This window comes from Harpegnathos saltator, unplaced genomic scaffold (genome assembly GCF_003227715.2).
Source record: "Harpegnathos saltator strain DR-91 unplaced genomic scaffold, Hsal_v8.6 scaffold4, whole genome shotgun sequence".
NCBI classification, from domain to species: Eukaryota; Metazoa; Arthropoda; class Insecta; order Hymenoptera; family Formicidae; genus Harpegnathos; species Harpegnathos saltator.
Genome location: NW_020230205.1, coordinates 254,587 through 280,403, shown reverse-complemented (window position 1 = coordinate 280,403; position 25,817 = coordinate 254,587). Strand labels below are relative to the sequence as shown.

At 43.3% G+C, this 25,817-nt stretch overlaps 2 protein-coding genes across 2 annotated transcripts in view; one reads left to right on the top strand and one right to left on the bottom strand.

Annotated features, from left to right (window-relative positions):
- Positions 1 to 12,401, bottom strand: part of LOC105182101 (circadian locomoter output cycles protein kaput) — a 95,386-nt gene extending 82,985 nt beyond the window's left edge. Inside the window, exon 1 of the mRNA XM_019840877.2 lies at positions 12,251 to 12,401. The gene's annotated coding sequence lies outside the window, so the exon portion shown is untranslated. The remainder of the gene's footprint in view (positions 1 to 12,250) is intronic.
- An 11,345-nt stretch (positions 12,402 to 23,746) lies between these two features.
- Positions 23,747 to 25,444, top strand: LOC105182099 (uncharacterized). Its single transcript, XM_011139275.1, has 5 exons — positions 23,747 to 23,874; positions 23,989 to 24,200; positions 24,280 to 24,357; positions 24,550 to 24,967; positions 25,231 to 25,444. The coding sequence occupies exons 2-5, from the start codon at positions 24,005 to 24,007 to the stop codon at positions 25,244 to 25,246; spliced, it is 708 nt and encodes a 235-aa protein (XP_011137577.1). The 5' UTR covers positions 23,747 to 23,874; positions 23,989 to 24,004; the 3' UTR covers positions 25,247 to 25,444.
- The last annotated feature ends 373 nt before the right edge of the window (positions 25,445 to 25,817 follow it).

Genomic DNA, 25,817 nt, shown 5'->3' with positions numbered 1-25,817 from the left:
CACGTCGGAAGAACTCTTCATTTTTGAGGCTATCCACGAATCGACCCAATTTTTAGTATCTTCATATGATGTAAAGCGCTGCTTAGACAAGCCATGTGCCATCGACCGGAACAAATGATAATCGGAAGGGGTAATGTCTGGTGAATACGGCGGGTGGGGTAGGACTTCCCAATTAAGTGTTTCCAAATAGGTTTTGACCGGTTTTGCAACATGTGGTCGAGCGTTGTCATGTAGGAGAATAATTTTGTCGTGTCTGGAGTAGTAATGGGCGCATTTTTCCTTGAGTGCTCGGCTCAATCTCACTGATTGTGTTCGGTAGAGAGCTCCAGTAATGGTTTCGCTCGGTTTGAGCAACTCATAATACACGACACCAAGCTGATCCCACCAAATACACAGCATGAGTTTTTTTCCATGAATATTCGGTTTGGCTGTCGATGTTGAAGCATGGCCAGGTGGTTCCCATGATTTTCTCTTCTTTGGGTTATCGTAGTGGATCCATTTTTCATCACCAGTGACTATAGGATGCAAAAAACCCTTTCTTTTATGCCTGGCAAGCAGTATTTCACACGTGCAAAATCGGCGTTCAACGTCTCTCGGCTTCAGTTCATATGGAATCCAATTTCCTTGTTGTTGAATCATTCCCAACGATTTTAAACGATGTGAAATTGCTTGTTGAGTCACTTCTAATGTAAGTGCAAGTTCTTCTTGCATTTGGCACGAATCTTCCTCCAATAATGCTTCCAATTCCGTATCTTCGTACACTTGCGGCCTTCCACTACGTTCTTTGTCTTCCACGTCAAACTCACCGTTTTTAAACTTTTGAAACCACTCACGACAACTTCTCTCACTTGAAGCAGTCTCACCATATGCTTCTATCGATGCGTCTCAGCTGCAGATTTCTTCAAATTAAAGAAGTAAATCAAAAGTTCCCGCAAATGACGCTTATTCGGCACAAAACTTGACATTTTCGCACGAAAAAATTATGTGATGCTGATACGGAGTCACTAATACTTCAAGGTTATGTTGTTACCAGATGTCCAAACTTACGATATTATGTTTTACATCTGACAATTTCAACATAACCTTCTGGTGGGGCCATCTTTTGTCAAACGGCGGAAACTTATTTGTACTCCTAGATGAACGAGAACTATAAGATTTTGGCTATATATATATATATACATATATAACTGCTCTATTCACTCAACTTTATTCTTTTCGTCCCTATAAAACTAACATATCTTGTAGAGATTTCTACAAAATATGTTCATTTTATTGGGATGAAAAGAATAAAGTTGAATAAACAGAGCAGTTATAGAGCAGTATAAGGAAAGGTCTTTTGTGGCTTAACATCGGTTCCGATTAGAGATAGAGAATTATTAAGGCTAAACAGAACCTAAAAAACGTCGTTACTAGCGCTACGGTAGAAGTTGCAGCACAAGGAGTATTAAAAGCGTACAGCTTAATACTTGATAGGCAGAATCTAAATTTCGACTCGGGAAATTTAAGGCCGATCGTTCGCAACAGCAAAAAGTGTCGACGATCAAACCGAGAATGTGGCGACTCGATTTTGCAACGAGACGGCATAGTGGCCGGAAATTTTTTTGTTTTTTAGTCAGCGGAAAAATGCGTATTTTTTCAAATATTAATCTAATTATTATTTTCGTGGCGCGACCGGTCTCAACGATAATTCTCGCGAACTGACTGACATTGAAAGGTTAAATGAGGGCTTTCGCGCAAGGAACATCCGGTATAAATAATGATTATCAGAAATTTGAAAAAGCAGTCGCGCGTCTACGCACACGGTCATGCTCTTTCGACCTTCGCGATCTGCGCGCGCGGATACGTCGCCGGCGTCTATCGACGATAACTTTGTACTTCGTATCCACTTGAAACGATAGCGGGCGTGCAGGTTTCGTTGCGCAGTTGCATCGCAACTTTTTACGCGATAAGAGTCTGAAATCTTCCCGGCCACGGCTCTGTCGTCGAGGACGCCGCGACACTGTATCGCGAGCTATACTAATGTAGCATTTACTCGAACGATAAGACAGAAGATATCCGCGTGTAATGGCAGTCGCGGTAATGATCGCGCGAAACAAACGGTACGACTACCTGAGGTAATACGCTCGGTCAGGGTTAATCGTGAATTACGCGGATGGAACATTGTGTATTTACGCAACGGCGTATAATTTCACTGGAATGTGTTACGCGCTTGAACGATGGCGCATAGCCGAGAATTATTTTGCCTGCCTTGCCTTTCGGAATCGCCACTCGGGGAATTGATACGTATTACAACGTGTATATATATATATATATATATATATATATATATATGTATATATAAATATTTTTGATTGGTTGCACTTTACAGAGAATTCGATACATCAATAATACCCGAGGTCGCGCGGTATTAATCCTTCAAAAATGCCAATTCCGAGTTCGCCTTATCTTTCGCTATTTCAGTACGTTTCGTCGCAATCTGATCTTGTTTGTTGCCCTGTGTGTTATTTCTCGTAATATATACGACATGGAATAATGCGCCTGTCGCGCTCTTTCTATCTACCTGCCTCTCTCTTGTACGAGTCTTCTATATAGAAGACGTTTCGCAACGTGCACATTGTTACTATCTGCAACAACGCATTGAACGATCGGACCTGCGGCTAACCTTTTCCATGTGATTTTATTGGCAAATGAGAAATCGTTAATATGCGGTGACACATAAATTAAGAAATAGTGACCAGCAACTTTACGACGATTGAACTTCCTATGACTCAAGTATGAAGTAACGCGCTGTTGAAGTCGCATAAAGTTATAAAGTCGCATATAAGATAGAAACGTCTCTCATAAGCGTTGTGCAATTAAATGTGCGTTATCAAATGCCTTCATTGTATAAATGATATCGTAATTTTTGTTTATTTACCGAGATTACTTCTATCGGCATCATGGCCGTTGTTCCGCGACATTTCATTGGCGGCAGACCCGCACCTGCGGCAGGTGCGTCTGCACAGGAAGCAAAAAATTCCAACTCGTCGTTTTGCTGATTTAAGTAGAAGGAGATGCAAAGATCCTCTTGAAACCCACCGATACAAGGTATACGCGACGAGATATCAATTGTACTTTAATAACGCGTGTGCAAATAGCGGACATACAAATTTTTCGTAAAAGCTTATCGTGAACTAGAAATCATTTCGAGTATCAGCACGATATACTTGGCGATGCATGTATGCCCGCTGCATGCATGTTTCGTCCAATGCATATATGCAAAATAATTATTCAGTTTTGCGCCTCTATCACGGATGGCAAACGTGCAGCGAATAATTAATAAGGTAAAAATCAAAACGATCGAGTCGGGGACCTTGAACTTCTCCATTGTGGGGCGAGTCGGCAAGGTGCAGCAGTAACGTTCATTCATGTGAACAACAGGAGAATGCAGGACGATGTTAACAATGCACCCCTGCAATTTGCAACGGCCCTCTCTCGTCCTCTCTCTCTCTCTCTCTCTCTCTCTCTCTCTCTCTCTCTCTCTCTCTCTTCCTCGAGGCTAAGAATAACTGTCACCACCCAGTCAGGCATGGAGATGGACGTCAGTCGCATGACCTAGTTTAATCGGCGAACATTCTTCTACTAATTAACTATGTATGGTTACTTTGGGAGTCGCTGGTGACGCCACTACGCCTGATAATATATGAACGATCGAAAGAAGCCTGCTTTATCGAAAGTGATGCGAGAAAGAGAAGCTCGCGAATAGGAGGAATATTAAATAGTAATAAGGAGATCCGTAGTTATCGGATGATCGGTTCATCGTGGCGACATCGTCGCGGAACTCTGGGATTAACGGGCGATCTTTCTTAAAGCGGAAGCGCCGGTAATCGGTCGGGATCGTTGAAAACTGCTGTTAGCGATGGTAACGACAACGACCATAGCTATGACGGCGATCGACTGATCAAACTGTATAATCGATCGAGTACTAAGAGATCACCTTAGAGGTCGGAGTTTCCTGGATTAGGCAATTTCGGACGATGAATTGTAATGGACGCACACTTATTATCATGATAATTACGTGTAATTATACACACTGCACGTGCACATTCGCCAGCGTGCCATCGCGTGACAGTACGAGACATTATCGCCCATGTCGACGGCCATATCCTTGTCAACAATGTAGCAAGGATGCAACGGACGCGATGAATTTCGAAAAACTGCGCATTGCCACCGCCGACGGTCGATGTAATGATAGATTTATGCCTGGACCGTGAATGCGCCGCGAGATGCGCTTTTAATGAAGACTAATGGCGTCTCGTTGCGCAAGCCGGACGGAGACACGCTCGTAAGAAATAGCTATTATCGCGAATCCTGATTCTAAAATATCTACCCAGTACGTTTGTGACTCAACGCTCGCGATCGTTAATTATCGTTACTTGACGAGGAAGTTGCTACTTGGTTCGAGGTTTTCCATTTGTAAAAGTCACCGTCTACTAAACGCGTAAATCTAATAAGATAAAATTATTCGTCCCACGTACCGGGTGCTTGTATCTAATGTCGTGTTTCAGCGCAAAGTAATTGCCCAAGCCTGGAAATGTAGACCGGCGGGCTCCGACGGGTTACATCCGCTCTGTTTTTTACCGTACTTTGTCATGAAAATTCCTTTTGACGTTTTATTATTTTTGGCTTTGCGACCGTCCCAAGTCTCCGGGACAACAGATGATCGTCTTTCTCCCGTTCAGGGGAAGAGAGATAAAAGAGAGGCTTGGGGAATCATGTATGCGTATATAAAAATTTTTCTTTCACGCCGGTTGTCGCGCTTCTAGAAGTGCGGAGTTTCTTTTTGTGTATTTACGAAAATGCCGAATACACCGTCGGTACTTGTGCCGTCAGGTTTCGAGTAGAACTACAAAGTCAATCGACACACTTTACGAAGCTCTGCTTTTAGAGCTCCTCAATACGTCCGCTTTACGAATGTATCAGAGGACCGTGCAGTGCGCTAAAAGTCATGTGAAGTACGTAAACTTGCTCCATGGGGGGGGGGGAAAGATTGCCATGGTTGCGTGTCGTTGAATGACGTAGTAGTCGACCGTGAATGGTATACCGAGAAAGAACAAAACAAGACCGTCAAGCGCAAGCGGATTTGAATGAAACGCGAATGAAAATGAACACGCGGTAGATACGCGGTAGTTTCGCGAAAAGTGGCTTGCGTTTAGAGCGTGATGTATTACGATGTCATCGAGATAAGCCCGCCGGCGATAGTTTGCGTGGGAATTTATGTGCGAAGTCCGCGCCAGACCCTTGATTGCATTAAAATCGGGAATTAACGGCACCATCGACGACGGTAATTCACTGTCGCCGGACATTGTTGCACGTGCGTGCACTCCGCGCCTGCGCACGAGCTCTGCTTTTCGTAAAAATCGAGGGACGCGCGCGCGCGTTATTCATCGCGCGGCGGCGCGATCGTTTCGCGATGACTCGCTCTGTGATCCGCTTTTGCGCGACAAATCTGACGCGTCACGGCTCGATTTTGGCAAGCCGACCAAAAGCGGGCGAATAAAAAGTGCGCGACGTTATTCATTCGTTCTCCGCGGACGGCCGAGCGCCGTTTATTTGACAAAAACTGTCGCGTGAGTCTGACGAATGATGTTTCATTTTTACCCCCCCCCCCCGCTCATTTATAATTCAATCTCGCAGTTATCTCCCGCAGTTAGCTTCGACTTTCGATCGTAAAACCGTGTCACGAGAGACTCGAGACTCGTAAGCGTTTCGAGGATCATCGTGCACTTTTTACGACGACGTGAGATATGATGATTGCGTTGCGTAATTGTGCGACAACATCAGACGCAATTAAGAAGGTACGGGCATTCGGATTTGACGAGTTTAGAGGGTGGATTTATGGAGATTACCAACGTGCGCATAACTCAAGCGCGAGCGATGTCAAACCGAGCGTGGAAAAAAAAAGAAAAAGGAAAGATGTGAAACAACTTGTCGCGGTTTTCATAAGAGATTATAATACATACTCGGATCGATCCCGCGCATTCCCCAAAGTGCTGCAGCTCGGAGATCAATAGAACGCTATTGTCCTATTACTTGCCAGGAGTTAACTTTGCTGGCAGCTGGTGATTGTTATTGGAATTCCGAGCGATACGAGTCATGCGATAGAGCATCTTGAGCCAACCGCTCGGCGAGGAATGTTCGGGATCGGGTCGAATCGAAAAAGGGCCGGCGGTCTGAGATTCTTCCTATAAATACGGCGGAACAGAGACGCACCGGGCTAACTAGGTCAGAATAAACGGATCGTGTTTACAGGCGTTTGCGTTTCGATATATACGCCCGTAGTGGTCGTGTATGACTAAATTTACTGTTTCGATAACAACTCGTCTCTCTCACTCGACGGCAACCGCGATGCTGCCGTGGACGCGAAACGACGCAGTTGCATATCGAGCCTGATACTAACAAATCTTTTTTTTATCTCTGCACTTTTGCAAGCAGATACAATATACCGTACGTATGCACGCACGCGCGCGCGCGCGCACACACACACACATGCTCATGGACGATGCGGAAAATAATACAGCGAATGCAAGAGACGTGCAATATTATCGCGCGTCATAACTGACAGGCGTTGACCGCAGAGAATTAGCATCCGTCACGCGACCGAATAACAGGGATAATTGACGTGACCGCGATCGTAATCGCGATTGTAAATGTCGCTTCTGTCGTGAAAAGTATCGTTCCAGTCCAGCGGGAAAAGATCGAAGGGGCTCTCTCGAGAGGCGAAAGAAAGCAGCGCGCGCGCGCAAAAATGGGGCACAGCCCCTAGTTCAATCCCGCGATCGATGCGAAGATGCGACTTTACAGATCAAACTTTAATAACGCGAGTATTGTAAGTCGGGCGGGGGGTGATTGCAGTTCCGATCCAACTAGCAATATTTGGTCGATCTCTATATCGGGCAAACAACACCCTCTCGGAAAGACCCGGCCGAATGAAAGTCAAACAACAGAACTCGCGCGCCGCTAACTTTGGAACTAGAACACGGACGGAAGGCAAGAACGTCCCTTGGAACGAAGCGCTACTTGCCCGATGATTTACGATCCGCGTGCAATTATTAACGAGTTCCTGGCTCGATGTCGCGGCAAACGGATTAATACCGGGCGGATATCGCGTGATACTTTAACGAAGCGACGAATGGCGCTTGCATGACGAGAGCCGCGCGACGAGAGCGTTCTCGGGCGGAAAAAACTCGGGGGAAGGGATCGACATCGCGGGTGCTTGAATGCGCCTAAGCCAAGACGTGGGATGGGAGGGGGGAGGGGGGAGGGTGTAGAAGCATCGTTTACGGGGAGAATAGCGTTGTCGCGCGACGTTATTAGATCTCGACGCGCGCGCGCGCGCGTTACGCGCACGGATACGACGCTATACGCGCTGATCGATGACACGATATCGTTGCTTTTGCGCGACCGTCTGCCGTTAGTCATCACGAATTGACGAGCCGTCGAATGCATTATTGTCGCGTACATCCCAGCGGGCGGCTCGACCGCCGCCGCGCCGCCGCTCTCGCTCGCGGGTTATGCCTGTGTTGCTTTTCTTTTTATCTTTTGTTTCTCTACCTTCTCTACGTTTTGTCCTTCTACTACGGCAACATGCTGCTTACCGCAGCATGTGTATAAAATACTACAATGTGCAGGCAATTATCGTGTGCGACAATAAGCCGCGCGATTCTCCTAAGGACACACCGATACTTTCCGGATTACAAAAGGGGGCTGTAAAGTGCGCATTTGTATGCCAAGTTTCTCGGCGTATCTTTGGGCGAATACAGTCGAGATTTTTGATAAGTCCGTCTCGCCGGTAATTTCCAGGAGGAAGGAACTCAGGTAACAAGTTCCGAAGGTTGGTTGACCGACCACGACGGCGTTGGCCGGCGGACCGTTCCCTCGTATCCGGGATCATAATAAGCCCGCTGTCGTGGGATACGAAAATAGGAATAAAAATTCGATTTCAGGGTTAAGACGATCATCGCATGGCGCGCGTCGGTGGAGAGATACACGCGTTCCCGCGGGGTCGACGATCGCTCTCTGTTGCTCCGAATTGTACATCGCTCGCTATGAATTTAGGGAACGCGGCGGCGATTCGTCAGGCGGTCGTTATGCGCAGGATCGGATTTAGACCTTTCGAAACCCTTTGGGGGGCACGCTGCGCGCCGAGGAATGTTTCGTTGCGTTCCGTTCGAACGACACGTTTATGTTACCACGGAAAAGCACCGATTTTCGAGGGATCCAACATCTCGAGACGAACGAACACGAAGCGCGTACGTTCGAAACATGCGCAAGGGACACGTGTTCTCTCTGTGACATTCGTAAAAGCATTCGATGAAGCAGTACGCGAGTTCAAAGCGAGTTTGCAAGGCAGGATTTACAGTGACAAAGATAGAGATTAGCTTTCGTACATATGCGAAATATCGCGAATATTTAAAGATGTAACTCGCGCGGGGAAAGACGGGACTGTGCGGTGTCAATTGAATTTTATTAGTATTTGTCTTCTCAATGGCAACTGATGCGAATCTCGTCGCGATAATATAGATAAACACACCGGCGCAGGGAAACACTCCGAGAGCTGTAAAAACGGCAATATTACCGGCGACTCTAAGCTTCGCATCGATTCTGTACGGCCAATCTGACCTTCCTGCAAAGTAAACGCTTTATCGCGGAGTCGCGCTCAGCTTTCTCACGGTATCTCGTTTGTCTAGTTCGGCTCCGCTACAGTATCTACCATTCACGCACTGCGATCATTGTCCTTGGCGGAGCCTACTCGAAGCTATGAAGCAACTACTCATATTCGTACTTCGAACGGCACGGAGCCATCAAGCTGGACTTTGTCTAACTTGGAGCCTAGTTACGTAGTTGGCCGAATTACGTGACACTACATGTAGCCTGCTGCCTCGAAATTAATGCTGTGCGATTTCTCACGTGACTCGAAGCATCCACCTACGCGACTTGGCCGCGTGAACAATCGATTGTACCACGTATGCTTTGGATGGGGCGTGTATCTCCTAAATTATTGCGCGGGCTCTCCATAGAGGAGGATAGAGAACGGAGGAAAACTTTATCAAGGGCGGATAATTATGTCAAAGGATAGACTGCGAAGAAATCCACTGCGTGATACCGTGCGATCAAAATATAGTGATTAAGCTCCTTGATAAATGTCCTCTGCTTCCTGCTGCTCCGCGAACAAAATGCTTTTGACGTTATAAACTCGGACTCGGCTTGAAGAAGTATCGTTGTTAAATCGGGGCAACTAAATACGCGTGTAAAATTGCAACGAGGAACGAAAACCACTGTAAAGTCGTGTGTTCTATTCAAAATTAAAAATTTACGACACGAAAGTGCAATAACGCTTAATAATACGACGGAAGGTGGCCAACGTTGAAGGAAATTATAGTTTCAGTTAGTCTTGAAACTCGTACGAATGCAGGAATTGGAATGACACATTGCTGCGCCATTTCCAAAGCATAAACACTTCACTTCTAAATTTTATTTCTGAATAAAACACAATTTAGATAAGAGAAGTGCAGCGAGCGAGAGAGAGAGAGAGAGAGAGAGAGAGAGAGAGAGAGAGAGACAAATTACACACACCAACGATTGCGCGAGTTCATATAAATTTTTCCATGGTTCATTGTCACCGGTCTAATAGATAACACGATATGTAGGTTTTTTACGACACACATTCCTCCATCTATTTCCACTTGCAAAAATTGTAATCTCATATTGTTTTCAAAGTGACTGAGTCAAATGGGACGATAATTCAACTGGGTTCGTTCGGCGAATATCTCTCCCCCGACTAACGTTGATTCCTGATAACCATCGCAGCATCCATATTTTACTCTGTATTTAGACGAAATTAACTTCGAGACACACGAAGAATTCACGGTATCTGTTAGCCGGTGGCAACGTCGAATATAGTTTTCGGGTTCAAGGTCGGCGCGGCTTCGCTTCTCGCGATCATCGAACGAGGTTTAAATATAAGCCGAAGCATCGACCACGCTAAGCTAATTCTGATAAATTTAACAACGTCGTGCCGCGGAGGGTTCAACAGCCGCATGCATGCACACGCATGTGTGTGGGGGCTGCGTGATTGTAAATGACTTTAACGAGAGTGAACGACACCACCGCGAGGCGTTATAAAATCACGTTACATGAATACAAATCAAATTGGCGCTTGGTTCAAGCGATGTAAAATAGATTGAATTCCATTGAGATTAGACACGTATTCTTTCCATTCTTTTACTTGCAAATCGTTTACAAACTAAACCTAAACTCGACACGTGTGAGTGATTAAGCGAATATCATCGTCAACGATGAAATTTGCCGTCAGATTCGCGTGTGAACTGATCGAAACATCAATTTTCACCCCTGTCAATCTTCCCGGTGTAAAGAAAAAACAAAAAAGTTGTAAAGAAACAAACGATTGAAGAAAACAAAAAATTGTAAAGAAAAAACGAAAAAAAAAAAAGAAAAAAAATACGTACCACCTTCAAAGAGACACACTACTTATCGAAACGGAGAATTACTGTTGATTGTACGATAAGTACATGACAGTACACACGCCCATCTTTATTTTATCCTGTCAAACCTGCGCGTTTCCGGAAATAGGTCACGATAAGAATCAACACAACAACGTACGGCTCCCCAGAAGAGCGCGAATGAGACACACGATACACGATATATACGACACGAGGATTGCACTCCGGAGAATTTTAGGGAGACGTGCGGCGACTCCAGGCGCTCCGATAAACGCCGTTCAGCACGATAAGAAGCTACGTAGAGCGAGCGTGAGAGAGAGAGAGAGAGAGAGAGAGGGGGGGGAGGGAGAGGGAGCGAGAAACTGTACGACGCACGACACACAACGTGGTGACCTCTATCGCCCGCGAGTATGTAGGTAATGAAACGAGTCGGAGCAATTAACGTTCTGTTTTATCGGCGGTATCGAGCCTCGGTCAACGACCCTGATGTTGAGAAGCGCCTGACCTATATATCACGAATGTACGTATCCACGCAGTGGCACGCAGCACACGTGTGCGTTTCCATTGTTCCTCCTCGCCGTCTCACGGCGACTCACCGGAGGGAATCCGGATCTCGCGGTCGCGTGCGCTGCCGAAAACACACTTTACAAATCAATCCTCGCCCTCGTTCAGATCCAGATCAGAGAGTTGTACGAGCGTCCGCGATCGGTCTCGCGTCTCTTCGTTTTTTAGAGACAAAGAGACGAGAGACGCGGAGCAAGCAGTGTCGCTTGCAGGCGACCGCGTCAGACACGGTTCCGATCTAAGTAGATCGTCGATTGAATAATTCCTTCGCCCTTATCACTCTCTCTCTCTCTCTCTCTCTCTCTCTCTCTCTCTCTCTCTCTCTCTCGTTCTTCTCTCTTTCCGACGCGCAAATCCTCGACTGATTTTTGTTCCCGAGAATCAAAGAACGAACTTACGAGCGTCGTGCCGGTACGACGGGCAAATATCCGAATGTCGCGTATATATTAATGAGCGATCCTGTATGCATATTTATGAACGTTACGCGGTTCCACCTAAATTCGCCGATAAAGTTACAAGGTGGCCGAGACGCTCGTCCTAAAACAAGTTTCCAAGGAGTGACCCTGCGTTTTTTTCAAGGGATGCACAAAGGGATCGTACCGACGTCGATCGCGTCGGCTTCGTCGTGATCGTAGGTAGGCGAAACAGGCCTACCTCAATCCGTAACCGTAAACCGTAAACCGTTCTTATCCGGAATAAATACGCGCGTATGGCCGGCTTGATGATTAACGATTTGCCGATTTGTTAAACACTGTTTGTCCCCGGTTGGAGATAACGGCCGGAAGGGAAGAGCTCTCTCTCTCTCTCTCTCTCTCTCTCTCTCTCTCTCTCTCTCTCTCTCTCTCTCTCTCTCTCTCTCGGCCGCCGAGGGCGATGCGCTCTAGGAGTCAATGACCCGTGCACGTATGACAACGCGGGGAACACACCCGAGAGCGAGAGGAGCCAGCCCCGCCAGCTCGATCGCTTTTCACGCTGATGCGACAGTATAATCTCTTTCGAGGCCGTGTTACTCGCGAGCGCAAATTGCACGCGGATTCGACGGGGACGCGAGCGAGCGAGTGGGTGGGTGAGCGCGAGTGAATTGAAAGGGAGCGAGAGAGGAAGGTGGTGGAGAAGGAGAAGCTGGAGGAGGAGCTGGCTCGTCTCTCGTGGGAGGAAAGAAAGCATTTCGCTGAGGCGCGTACCTGCCACTTCGGACTGAAGGGATATGCCAATTAATGCGCGTCGCGCGTGCGACGATATTATCCAGCGGCGCGAATAAATTCAGGGTCAGCCGCAACGGGCGACTCCTTTCGTCACGAAACACTGCACATGCTTGTCACACGTCGTGTCGCGCGTTCATCGCGTACGCGTACCGTTTCGTTGCTCTGATCGAGCGGCTCGCGCGCTCCGCGGTACGCACGTACGAGCGTATTACGTGTACGTGAGAGAACGAGAGCCTTCACGCGGCCTCAGCCCCGCGCTCGACGCTGCGGCGCAATGCCGCCATATTTCCTGTTGTCGCGACGGTTTCAGCCGAATCTGCCGCCACTCGGCTACTCTCGGCCGCGCTCGGCACTCGACGCGCCCGGGAATACGACGCGCGACCTTGGCGGTGCACCTTCGCGCTAATCGTAACACACGAGTCGCTACACTACTGTCGCTAATTCGCGGCGAAATGCTCAACTAGGTGAAGCACTCGAGCGTGTTGCGCGCGTTATTATTAGCTCCAGCCTAGACTGAATTAGCAGACGCGCGGCCGAAGTCGCGCGGTCGCACTGATATTTACGCCGTAGTTTCTACTTTACCGACTTCTCCCGCGATGATCGCCAAGAGGAGCACGTAGTGACTCGACTCCCGGCCCGGCTGCTTGCGATATGCGCCGAGGCCACCACGCTTGGTTTAATCCTGCCAATGATGACTCGTGCCATGAGGTAATCACACTTTTCACACTTGTTCACAACACACGAAATTCGTTTTTGATGCTCACTCCCGAGGAGAGCTCGCGCGAGATTCTCCTTTGGCGGATCCACGAAGGAAAGATCACGCGCGGTTGTGTCTCCGTTTCGCAAAGGTCGCTCGATATTTCCTTCGATCCTCTCCGTTCAGCGCGACTCACTCCTTTCTTCGATGACTATATCCACCTTGAGAAGCGCGTGATACTCTTATTTCCGACTTTTTCGCGCGTTCGGGAGCATTCGCGCGTGATTCCCCCCTGGGGTCTACCGTCAGACCGTCAATAGCAGCGGTTTGAACTTTGCGTCGCCATGTCGCAACGGCCGCTTGGTGTACTTTGTCCGGCGGTGTCTCGATCGTCCGTTCCGCGAGATGTTCATTTTCCGCGGCTATTGAACGACAGTCTACTGCGAGGCAGGCGCGCGATATTCATTCCCGGCGATAATTCAGGCGCGAAAGTTGCTTCTGGCGAGCCGAAATCGCGACGGACACGGACCAGCTTCTCGAGTACGTCTAAGCGCCGTAACCGTTTCGTAACCAACTGAACGTTGTAACGATTGAGTTTCTCGAAGTTTCTCGATACGCGTGATACTTCACACGACACTACGGTGGTCCGACGGTGGTTCGCGAATGACGACTACTCGAATGGTCACTCAACGATATTTCGCTATCAGTGAACAGATGAGACTTATTCTCGGTACTTTTGACAATATTTCATGCGTTACACTCGATTTCGACGAGTTCCGTGACGCGTACCGTCGCGTCGCGTCGATACGACGATTTGCTCGGCATTGCCGGATAACGGGTCGTCATGCAAGTTATTATACTTTTCAATGTTAATTTAACGACATTCACCTGCGACACGAGATGTGCTTTCGGCTTTCCAATGATGATTCGCGCGTGAGGCTCACTTTCGGCGAGCGCGCGTATAGTATGAAGAGGTTTTCGGATCCGGCCGGTCGCGCCATCTGCCGTTATGGCTACTGAGCTTTCGAGGTATATCGAAAGGTGCATCGATACCTCTCTCGATACGCTGCACTGAGGTGTTTGCGAGCCTAGTTATTCTGACCGAAATGATTCATTTGTGTATTAAAAATTGCGCAAACTACTTCAAAATATTTCAGAGATAATCGTAAGATTTAAAATATCAGAAATATGTCATTACATGCTCCGTTATTATATTGGTGCTACCAATGAACGATCGCCGAAAATTCACAATAGCACACGTGACGTCACAGAGCGCAGTGCTAGCAGCGGCAATTTCGCGTCGTACGCGAAATGGTTCTACACTTCAGATCGCGCTCCGTGTTCGTTGGGTCTTTTTGCACGGTAAGAGCGAGCATCGCTCGCGAACGAACGTCGAATGTATCGAATTAAGTTACAGACCATCGTTTCGGTATGTCGGTTAATCCAATTGAGCGTGATTAAACGCGATATTCATTTGATATTTGCAACAGGCTTCCAACGGGCACCGTTCATCGACGACATGTCGAAAACATGGAGTCGTCCGAGGAAAATGGAGCGAACGCACTCGTACCTTGGTGAGCTTTTAGATATTGTTTTATTTGTACTATGATACAAAAGTGCTATGTGACGAGTTGAGTTCCCCTTTTCCGTCACCGTCGAGACACTTTTATCACAAGTCAACACACAACACAGAGTTGGTTCAAAGATAATTGGAGAGCATTGATATTATCGACTGTGTAGACTAATCAAGCATTCGTTATTAACCTCACAGATGATAACTGTGGCAAGAAAAATGTATGTTTGTAAAGGAAAAATATCGCTGTGTATACGAGTCTGGATAATAATAATAAATCATAAAACGCAACATCGTGCTTCACACTAATGAGGCAACAATATTTAGACAATATATAGATAAAATTTCCATAGTATTTTCTGCATGTTCGACAGCGAAATTATGATACGCGAGTCTCGGTGGACGTATTGTTTCAAATCTTTGCTAGATGACGTTGCAAGCATTGAAGTTTCTACTTTTAAACGTTTTCATAGCACAGCTCTCAAAGTCAGCTCTCAAAGTATGATTAATTTTAATCGCATATTTACATCATACGTTTCTAAATATTTGTATTTTAAAGTTTTTATTTTACGTATTGCATATTGTTTTCGAAAAAGAACTAATTGTGGTCAATCGATTACTCGTTATCGTAAGTAATCAACATTCAATCAGCTCACAAATATTTTGCTTCGTGTGTTTACAGTGAATCCACAATACGACGAACGGAGTAATAATGATGTAACATCAGCTTTCCGATCAAGGTTCTCCTGTGTCCAAACGGTATCAATGGCAATCAACGGCATTCATTTATGGAATTATTATGTAAGTGCACATTTTTATTCCTCTTTGTAGAAATTTGCTGATGCGATTTGTGCTTGACGATACACACAATGCTTATAATGGTGATAGCATTATAATTTGATCGGTACTTGATTACATCACGAATCAAAAATTTACTACGAACGATAAAGGAGCACTTCGCTCCTTTTTTTTTTTTTTCAAGAGAAAGATTCTGTAATTTCATGTAGAACAATACCGACTCTGCTTGTTCGAAGAAGTGTCAGTGTATAAAATCAATATTTTTACGCAGACATAACGAAAGATATGTACAAAACTTTTATAGAGAATATGCAAAAAGTAAAGAATGCAAGAAGTAAAGAAAAAACAATTTTTGTATAACATAACGACATATTCATGCTAAAGTAAAACGCGATTCGCTTGAGGTGCTTTTCTTTTGAGAACGCATGAGGATGCGTAAACATGTTGCGCAAGTGACGCTATGCGCGCGCGCGCGCGCGAGAATTGATTTTTTAAATTTTATTCCTTTTTTTACGTTGCCATCGACAATCGCGTTACGTTCGCGTGAGGAGGACTTAATTGCGCAGGAATCCGAATGGGAGGATTCTCCGCTGGAAAATCCTCTTACTTCTATTGCTCTTTCAGTCTCTTTCAGTCGCGGATTTTTCCTTCGCGGCGTTCCCGTGGGAGACGCACATACATATCGATTGGATTATATTTCGTTCCATAAGGATCGCGTAATTTCACAACGACGACGGCGGAAAATCACTTAGAAACGGCATTTACTTCCGCATTAATGCACATCGATAAGCGTCTTTTCTATTTTTTATCTCCCCTCGATCGACCGCTGCGGTAAAACGCGCAATTCTCTCCTTCGGCCACTCGATTGTCACGCCGGCGATTTTCCACCCGCGTGCGACTTCACTATTGGCCGCGGCGATGGCAGGCCTCCAACACGTGATATTGTGGCAATCTAATTAGAATTGTTAATATTGTCGCGATTAGAAGAAAGAAAAAGCACGGTGCAATGGGTACGCGCGAAGGCACGCGCTGCACTCGTTCGCACGCCTTAGTCCGTTTCTCCGTTCGCGTTTCTCGCCTGTGTCACAGCCATTCCAAGAGTGTCTCCAGACCTCTTTGATTCTGGAATTTCGTCGGAAAGATCGCGAGTAGCGCGTAAGCGGCTCTTTCGCTCGCGACTTTTCTTCTTTTTTTTCCTTTTTTCTTCCGTGACTTCCCTCATTCGATCGTTTCCGTGTATATGGAATCGAATCGTGCGACATTGTAGATCGCTGACTGCAGCGTTAAGCACGGATAAAAGCGTGGATAAAAAGCTCGTACAGCAATATGCGATTCGCCCTTGATACGTAACTTCCGAGTAATGACACAAAGGAGGAAAAAGCGGCGACTTTAGAATGCTACATGTTGCATTCGATCGGAGAGCCTCCTCCGCACGCGCAACAGCCGGTTTTATTTCCTGCTTAATCGTACATGAACGTTTTTACATTTTTCAGCAAGCCGATATTTCCAAGTCAGTTGCTCTCGCTAACCGAAATCTGATTTAGATTTCCTTCGAGCTCTTTGAACTTTTATCATCACCGCGCACGGAGGCAATGTTTTCTCAGTTTCGTTTGCGCAACAATCGCGACGACTGTCTCTCTGTGTGTGAAACTAAAGACGCGATAAAAATGCGTCACAACCTTTAAATAACCAGGTCGCGGTCAACGTAAAAGCTCGGGAAATGGGTTACTACCGTGACCGGAAAGCTTTCCGGGTTTTATGAAAAGCCAGGGGAGTTGGAAGGAATGGACGAAATATGGCACAAGCGGCGGCGTATGGCATAGAGGCGTCGAGTCTCCACGAAGATTGTTATTCTTATAGATATGACTGTTGGGTTAACTTTGGGGTGCGGAATACCGGAGCCGCCAAAGGAATTACAAAGAAAGATTATCGCGTCGGATCCTTTTATCGCGCAATTATTTTTACACGACAGCAGATATAATAGGTACTTCTTATCATTTCAACGGCTTCGCAATCGGTATTCGCAGAAATCGCTACAATTTCAATTTTCGAAATAATTATTCTCACATGTATCTGGGTTTTTGCACTGAATCCGACATGCATTGATCCTGCAAAAAATTATGGATAAATTTGTTCCTCACGCGTCATACGCGTGGTTATGCGAAAAAAGAAAAGGAAAGAAATCAGTTACTGCGCATTTCTGAATGGATTCTAGCGAATAGTTTTTATGATGACCGCTTCAAGTCGGTTTAGAAAACGACCTTCGTTGCGAAATATATATTTATTAGTTTTCTTATAGATTTTATTGCGGTCAGACAGAGGACGAACCGCTTTTTGCGCTCGTAAAATGCGCTATTGAATTCTTTTTCGTTATTCAATTACGTTATTTGTATATACATATATATATATATATATATATACGAGGAAGTCTAGCTGCAAAGGGAGCAATATAATTGAGCCTGTCACAATAAATTACTGGCACATACACAATGGCACAACGACGGCATTATGATGGATATCGTTAAAACCATATCCTTGTTCTACGTATGATGGTGCATGGGAGTGGAAGCTGTACCTTGTCTCCGCGGATATTTCCAACAATGGGTACTTTTACTTCGATTTTCCTCAGTGACCCAATATTACTAATAATTTATATTTGACGTTGCTTTATTTTCTATAAAAAGAAATATCATTTAAGTTGGTCCTGTTACATTCACTTTTACTCTTTGACCTCCACGGTTTAGACGTGATATTACTTTCCACTATTGTGGAAATTATATTTTCCAATTCTGGAAAATACAGTCACAGAGAGAAATTATTGAGAAGCATTTCATGTACACGCACAATTACGTTGCACAATGTCCGTGTGATTGCTGATGCGACGATTTGCCACCTAAAACATAGTGTCTCGTTGATAACATATAATTTTGGAAGATAGAGACGCTGCTCATACGGAAAACGTATAATCGCGTAGGTGTGGCGAAACAAATCCCACGAGCTGACACACTAATGGTTAGATAAAAATCTAGCCTTGCATCGCAGGTGTGGTCTGATGTGGAATAATTTTTACAGCACCGCGTTGCGGTACAATTAATGACGACTTATCGGCCAGTCCTCGTTCATTATGGAAACCGAGTCTGAAATTGCATATCGTGCGAATTAATGGGCTCAAAGATACGCGTTCTCTCAACGCTCTGTTTAAACTCCTTTATACGATCCCCGCGAGAAACAAGCAGACGACAAGCGATACACAATGGCTGTACAACCGCAGGCTTACTTCAACAATATATACGAGAGAAAGAGCAAAGACATTCGTTAATGCAAAATTGTCTCTCGTATCTGGATACGAGAACTGGAATCGCCAAGAAAATCTCGTGCGCCTATCTTTGTGTCGATTTACGGGAGAGGGGGGGGGGAGATATGATAAGCTTTTAGCATCAATTAACATTATTCTGCGAGTTCGAGACAGTCGTTGAGGTGAAGTCTGAGGAAGGCAACTGTGCTTTCTGGGTCGATAGACTTCTACTTTGCCGTTATGAGTCAGACGAATGCAGGCACATGGCGAAGTAATCGACCTTAGATTAGCCTCGGCGGTAGACTGTTGCTGTTCCGCTACGCGAGGTTATTTAATTCTGCTTTTAGTGTCTCAAAAGTAGGAAGTATAATGACGTAATGCGCGCTACTGCCCTTGTTCCACATTACCCCCGACGGCGATCGCTCGCCCCGACAAAAACAATGTCCAGGATAATTCGGGGAGGAAACGGTTTCATTTTTCAGCATTGTTTTCGAGCTAACATTCCTGTTCCTTCGCTGTCGTGCAAATAGACACGGACGAATATCACTGACAGCCACTCGAGCCGGGAACAAAGAATGCTTCATTAATACATTTCTGTAAAGCGAATTCCGATCTCGAAGGAAAAAGAAGATATAAATATCTGGAATAACCGAGAACGTGTTTTTTTTTTATTATTTATCACATAGAAGAGAGAGAGAGAGAGAGAGAGAGAGAGAGAGAGAGAGAGAGAGAGAGAGAGAGAGAGAGAGAGAGAGAGAGAGAGAGCTGAACAGGTTTATCAAGGAAAGTAGGGAATTTTTAATATATTAAGATTCAACTCGATGGACTCGTGCGACATAAATTAGAATAATGGGACTGTTGCACATATATAGCGAGTGGACTCTCTATTTTATCTTCGTCGAAAATTCGTTTTAGTCGAGAGCGCGTTGTAGCCCTCTCTCAAGATCGGCAAGACGATTATATTAGACATCTGTTTTCTATTAATAGACGATTACAGTTTAAAGTGCACGTGCAGCGAGGAGCAAACATGCCTATCTAGATCGTGCAATCTCTAAACGCCCATGCGCATGAACCATGTATGGCGATCCTTGATCCTTTAATTAATAATTAATCGAGCTACCGGTTATTCGTGATAAAAATTTAGGTATATAGATCCTCTCCCACGTGCAAGCGTACGGGGCTGATTGGTGTACGTTACAAAGACCAAGGTCGTTGTATGGCATGTTTGTGCGTATGTGTTAAACGTACATAAGAATGATAATCGAAAAAGCTTGGCGGTGTAGCTGGTCACATTGATTTGGTACGGAGATATCTTGCATGATATATTTAGGATCAAGTTGCGGATCGGTACACAAGTCTCTCAAGTTTCGTTGCGGCGATATTTTAATCTGAAAAAAAAAAAGAAAAATAGAAAAAGAGGAAAACACACGGGAGAGTAAGTGCAGTGTCCAAATATCTATCTATCTATCCATCGTAACATTTCTTTCGATATTTGAGGCAAATTTTACGACACACAGACAGAAAAATCAGCTTTCATTTAAAAACGTTTGCCTATTTTGTTATTTATTTTTTAAATGCAACGTCGCGCTTGTGATAACAATAACGTGGATATCAAGAGTCTCTCTTGAAGATCCACTTGAAGATCCACGTTGAGTATTCTCTTCCTGAAATTAAAGTTTTCTAGGACAATATTTACGCTTTCAATGCCTTACCTTGTACATTAGCAATTCATCGAGACGATATCGTTATCCTTAATGGCAGTACGCACGTGCGTCGGTATTGTGCAAGGGTTCGAACCGTGAGGTATGGTATTACGTCTAGCAGCGAAGGGCTCTAATCATACGTTTAGAGCTTAATTAAGATATCACTTGATCGTGATGATTACTTGAGCAATTATTATGAATACGTAATAACTGTTCTACGAAGAGATCGGATCGTGTGAGATATGTACGCTCACGTCCTCAAGCTCGCGTAACGTAATATAAATAGTTATTACCGTGTAATTTTATCTATCTGTGATATACTGCACGTGTCGGCGATTTTTGTAAACGATAGTCTTCGCTTTTCTGTTTCTCCTTTCTTTTCTCTCTCTCTCTCTCTCTCTCTCTCTCTCTTCTCTCTCTCTCTCTCTCTCTCTCTCTATTTCATACTTCGCGCGGTATGTAAATTGCCATTCGATTTATTTATCGCGACATTGCATCACGTTGCAACTTTCCTGCCATTTATTATTGTGACGGAAAATGTTACGCGAGTAGAATTGAGTAATGTTACTCTCAGTTACAGGCGCGTTGCGTTCTTACAACACACAGTGTATCTTCTTTTTCAAACACGAGCATTCGACTTGTCTATCGACCGCAGTCGTTAGTTTCTTTCGTGGTATCGCCAGGTAAGCATGTGCGAGCAATTGGATAAATGTACAGGATACGCATTCCCTTCAGGTTGTTCTAGCGCGGATGTGGGTGTGGAGAGTGCGAGTCAAGGACGCGTTATTCTAGAAACACTGCATCTCTTTCCTGTGCTTCGCGATAATTATTTCATGTCAAATCAATCACCGTATTCGCGATGATCTTGTCTCTCATCGATCGCTGGGAGAAGTGACATCTATTTACCGCTACGATTTATATATCGCTACGATGATAACGCGTTATGAAAACTCATCAGCACGAACACAAAAGCCCGTCGGGATAACAATTCTTACGCTTGCGGATACGCGCGAAGAATTCGACACGAGGAAAGGATACTTTCGGTTAATTTGCACGAAAACCGAAGAGTTGGCTTGTTAATGCACGAAACAAGTTGCCAGATAAATCAGATTAAACGGCCGCTGTTATCAACAATCTATTGACTGGCCTCGCTGCTTTTTAGGCTATTTAAATTCGCGATACTGAAAAATGAAAAGTAAATCAAGCTTATTGTACCGCACCGTAGAGACGTGCGGTACAATCCATGATACACAATCGATACAGTACACCGCACCGATTCAATTGTCCGCTCGTGACTAACAATAAGTAAAGTGCACGTATCCTTTCTTTGAGGAAACAGTGAGACACACACCGGTGACTAATAAATAATTCCCAACGCGATTCTTCGTCGATTAAGAGTGCGACAAAAGTTGATTGATTGCATTAAATGGACTAACATTCCATATGTAATATTTTTCCACATGTACATACACAAAGTATAAATGCAGGCATATTTATAACTAATAAGCATTGTCACTCATACTTGACACACACCTGATACAGTAAGGGCGGACGAATCTGTCGGCAGTCTATTAAAGATAAATTATTATTCTTTGGAAGAAACGCGCCAAGGTTCTACCTGTCGTTGGTATAAAAAGGATAATTGCTGCTGTATGCGTTAACTAATTCCAACGGTAATTTGATAGGCGTGTTCTCAAACGTCGTTGTAGCGATCGCGGCGCTGATATGGATTACAAGCTTGATAAATCTTTTATACACACACGTCACATCATCTTGCAAGAAAAAAAAAGAAAATGATTGCATGTGTGTGAGAAATTATAACGGAAACCGCATTATCGAGAACCGTATTGCGTACGTTTCCCAGATCCTCAGGCTTTGTGTGAGGAAATTAATGAAGAAGTAGGAAACTGTGCTTACTAATATATCTGTCAAAAGCCCGTTCACTCGATCTTTGTGTTAACAACGAGCAAACACCGATATGTCAAAATTACAGAAATAAACCTCGTGTCCTTCGGACATTGCGCGATTGCGCTCTTTGTCGGAGACATTTGCAGCTTTTGTAAAACCTGCTATGTACGATACGACTTTACGGCACTTTGCACTCGGTAGTTACGTTCCCGTTCAACCGTAACGAATTCGTCGTATTAGGTGCATCTATATATACTCAAGATCCGTATGAATTACAGCCTAGGAGAAATTAAGAAGAAATTAAGAAGTCTTTTTCAGACACGAGTTTATGAAACATCAAACGAAATAGCGACATGTAAATGAAATGCAAATGAGAAAGATTATATTCGTTTCACAAAGAGATTATGTGTGTCACATTTATGAAAAGATGTTGATGCAACGACAATTTAATCGATGCACGTGATTTATTGTGGATTTGATTCTCATTGTGCATCGCATTCCATATAAAAATATTTTTAGACTTAGTGGCTTGTATGGAAAATGTTTCGAATATCTATCCACAGATATCTAACAGGAAGCACCTTTTTTTTTTCTTATCTTATGCGAGCGGTCTATTTTTTTACATCGCCGGCGATGTAGGTGCGATATAATTGCACAACTACGTTTTTTGCATGATTCGCCGTCTGCTCTAATGGGCGCTATTATAGATCGTTAAATATTTATTCACATCTGCTGCGCCTTTTTTTTTTTCTTACCAGCCGGAATAAAAGATATGTCTTAACGGAATATACAATATCGATTCAGTGTACGTCAATGCCGTCTTCGGCCTTTTCCGTAGACTCAATCGTTTGTACTTTGCTCTTCGAGAGAAGCAAAAGAAGGAAACGCTTCTTTGTGTTCGGAAATACGCATATGCGTGGAATTTTCATATCAATTATGGCACGCCAACGACTGGGTCCCATAATAAAGTGTTCTCACTATCGGCGTAGTCCAGATGCAAAAGTATGTTCCACAAGTAAAATGTGTCCGCGGCTATGTATTTTATTATTGACAGACAGATAAGAGAGGAGGAATTAAATGGAGCACAGTGTGGTTATATATTTATTTATACACATATATATATATCCACACACATATACACACACACACACACACACACACACACACACACACATACACACACACATGTAAAAACAGCTAAAGAAAAGAAGCAAAAATACCAATGTTTATCAGATAAACAATTTTTGTTAAAAATATATTTTCGAAAAATGTACGGTCTCTCCCTTAATAAATAGATTCGTTCGCTTAATAAATTCGTTTGTCGTGTTAATATACGTTAAGAAATAAAACTTTGCAAGCTTTATTAGTTTTAGCCGTTGTACGTTACTTTTCTTTAATTTCTCGTCGATCCCCGATCGAGATGTGTTTGTAAATACATATCTTCCCAATATCGGCTATTGAAACGATTGACTTCAATATTATCAACAATAGTCGTGAATCTTTCGGGGTAAACAACGGACGCAGTCAGATTTAGATTTAGATTGAACGTTGTGAAATACAATTGATTATTTTGTAGAATTTCTCGTGGAAAATGGATAATTTACTAATTCAGGCTTATTAGTAAAAAAGGTAGAGACAGAGAAGACAGAATACTTAATACTGTGTATCCCAATAAGGGAATATATATTTTTACAGAAAGAAAATTACGTGATATGATATATTTTTGAATTGGAATTATTATAGGTTGCTACCGCGTATTATGAACTTTTTTTTATGCTGTTATATAACTGCATTACCTATAGTTGTTTATAAATGCAAAATGACTGGTGTACTAAAGTTTGCAAGTGCAATAATTCGCCGTATAAGTACATGGCTAGGATGTGAGTCATGTCTGGAAAAAGTTCCATCTGAACGAACTGTTGTACATGAAGAAACGTGCAACACGAATAATAAAGGTAACATATTTATAAAATTGTACGTTATCTATATTTCAACATATAATTTCGAATTCTTACAAATCATTTTCATGGCTAGGATGTGAAAGATGTCTGGAAAAAATTCCATCTAAACAAACTGTTGTACATGAAGAAATATGCAACACAAATAATGATGGTAATTTATTTATAAATTTGTACATTATATTTCAACATATAATTTCGAGTTCTTACAAACGCTGCGAATTTTTGCGCTGCGGAAAATTATATACTTGGAAGTTAATACTGCAATTTATAAAAATCTTATATTATATCAGGGAAACGGAGTAGATAAATAGTAAACAATTCGTTATATTGTGTCACTGTTTAGATATCGAGAATGAAGGGCATTTATGGTTCAAATTTGTATCAATTCCTTGGCCATTATATGAAAAATTATGCAGAGAAAATTCGACCACAATATTAGAAGATTGTCAACACCAACGAGTAGAACAAATTGTTAATAGGCACAATATAAAAGTACCTATTAAGCCTCCCAGAAAAAAATTTGAAACAAATAAACATAGTTCTACAGATAATCCACTGATAAAGGTTTATGACACATTTGACCGACAGATGAGATGTCCGTCTGAAAAAATGGTGGAAAGTTCTAAAAAATTAATTATGCCCTTTGACGAGAATAGCGACTGTTTGCCTACAAGCAACAAACCGCAAAATATCTCAAGGCAAACGGTATCTTTAAAATTGCCCAAAACAAGTGCTAATGAAAGCCTATTGAAACCTTACAGGTTGGATTGCAGTTTATATTGTATTCATATTTTCATAACCGCAAGTAGCATATTCCTGATTATTTACAATTTACGATTTATTCTTATATCAAGAATAGTATATCAAGAATAGTATATTTATGAGACGATATTAACAAGAGTTAGGTTTTTAGATTAATTTGCAGTTTACTAATTTATTGAAAGTATTGTCCAACCAAATTTGCTAAATAATTTATGCAAAAATTAAAAAGATTTTAATTATAATATTTTTGTTGTCAGTTTAGATCATCAAATCAGTAACAAATCCGAAAGTTACATGAACTTGCCAATGTTATCATGTCCATGCTATTTGTTAAATATATATGAACAACAAAATACCAAAAGGAAAGACATGTCCACATCCACAGAAATATATTCAAAATCTAAAATGAAGAAAATGTCGCATAGTAGTAGGATTAAAAAATATATTATATCATGTCTTCGAAAAATTCCAAAGGAGCGAAGAAACATCAGTGTATGAAAATTGATAAAAAAGTATTTCTACATCTTATTCCTAATCGAATGATATTATAGGAAAAGGAAAGTGTGCTCTTTTCTCATAAATTCAACATGTATTAATTTATGGGAAATTAATATATTCTTTAAGATGTATTTGCATAATATTTTTTTTTCGTGTAATTTCATATTAACCAGATTGAAGAGTATAAATGCTTCTTGTTGCCGTTGTATAACGCTCAGTTATGTTATAATGACAATCATTTAAGCGCATAAGTATTTTTAAAATTATCTATCTATTAAAATTATATTTATAAAACATTATCACGGTAACCAAAAAAGTTCTGTCGCTTCTTGAGGCATAATCCTCCATTTT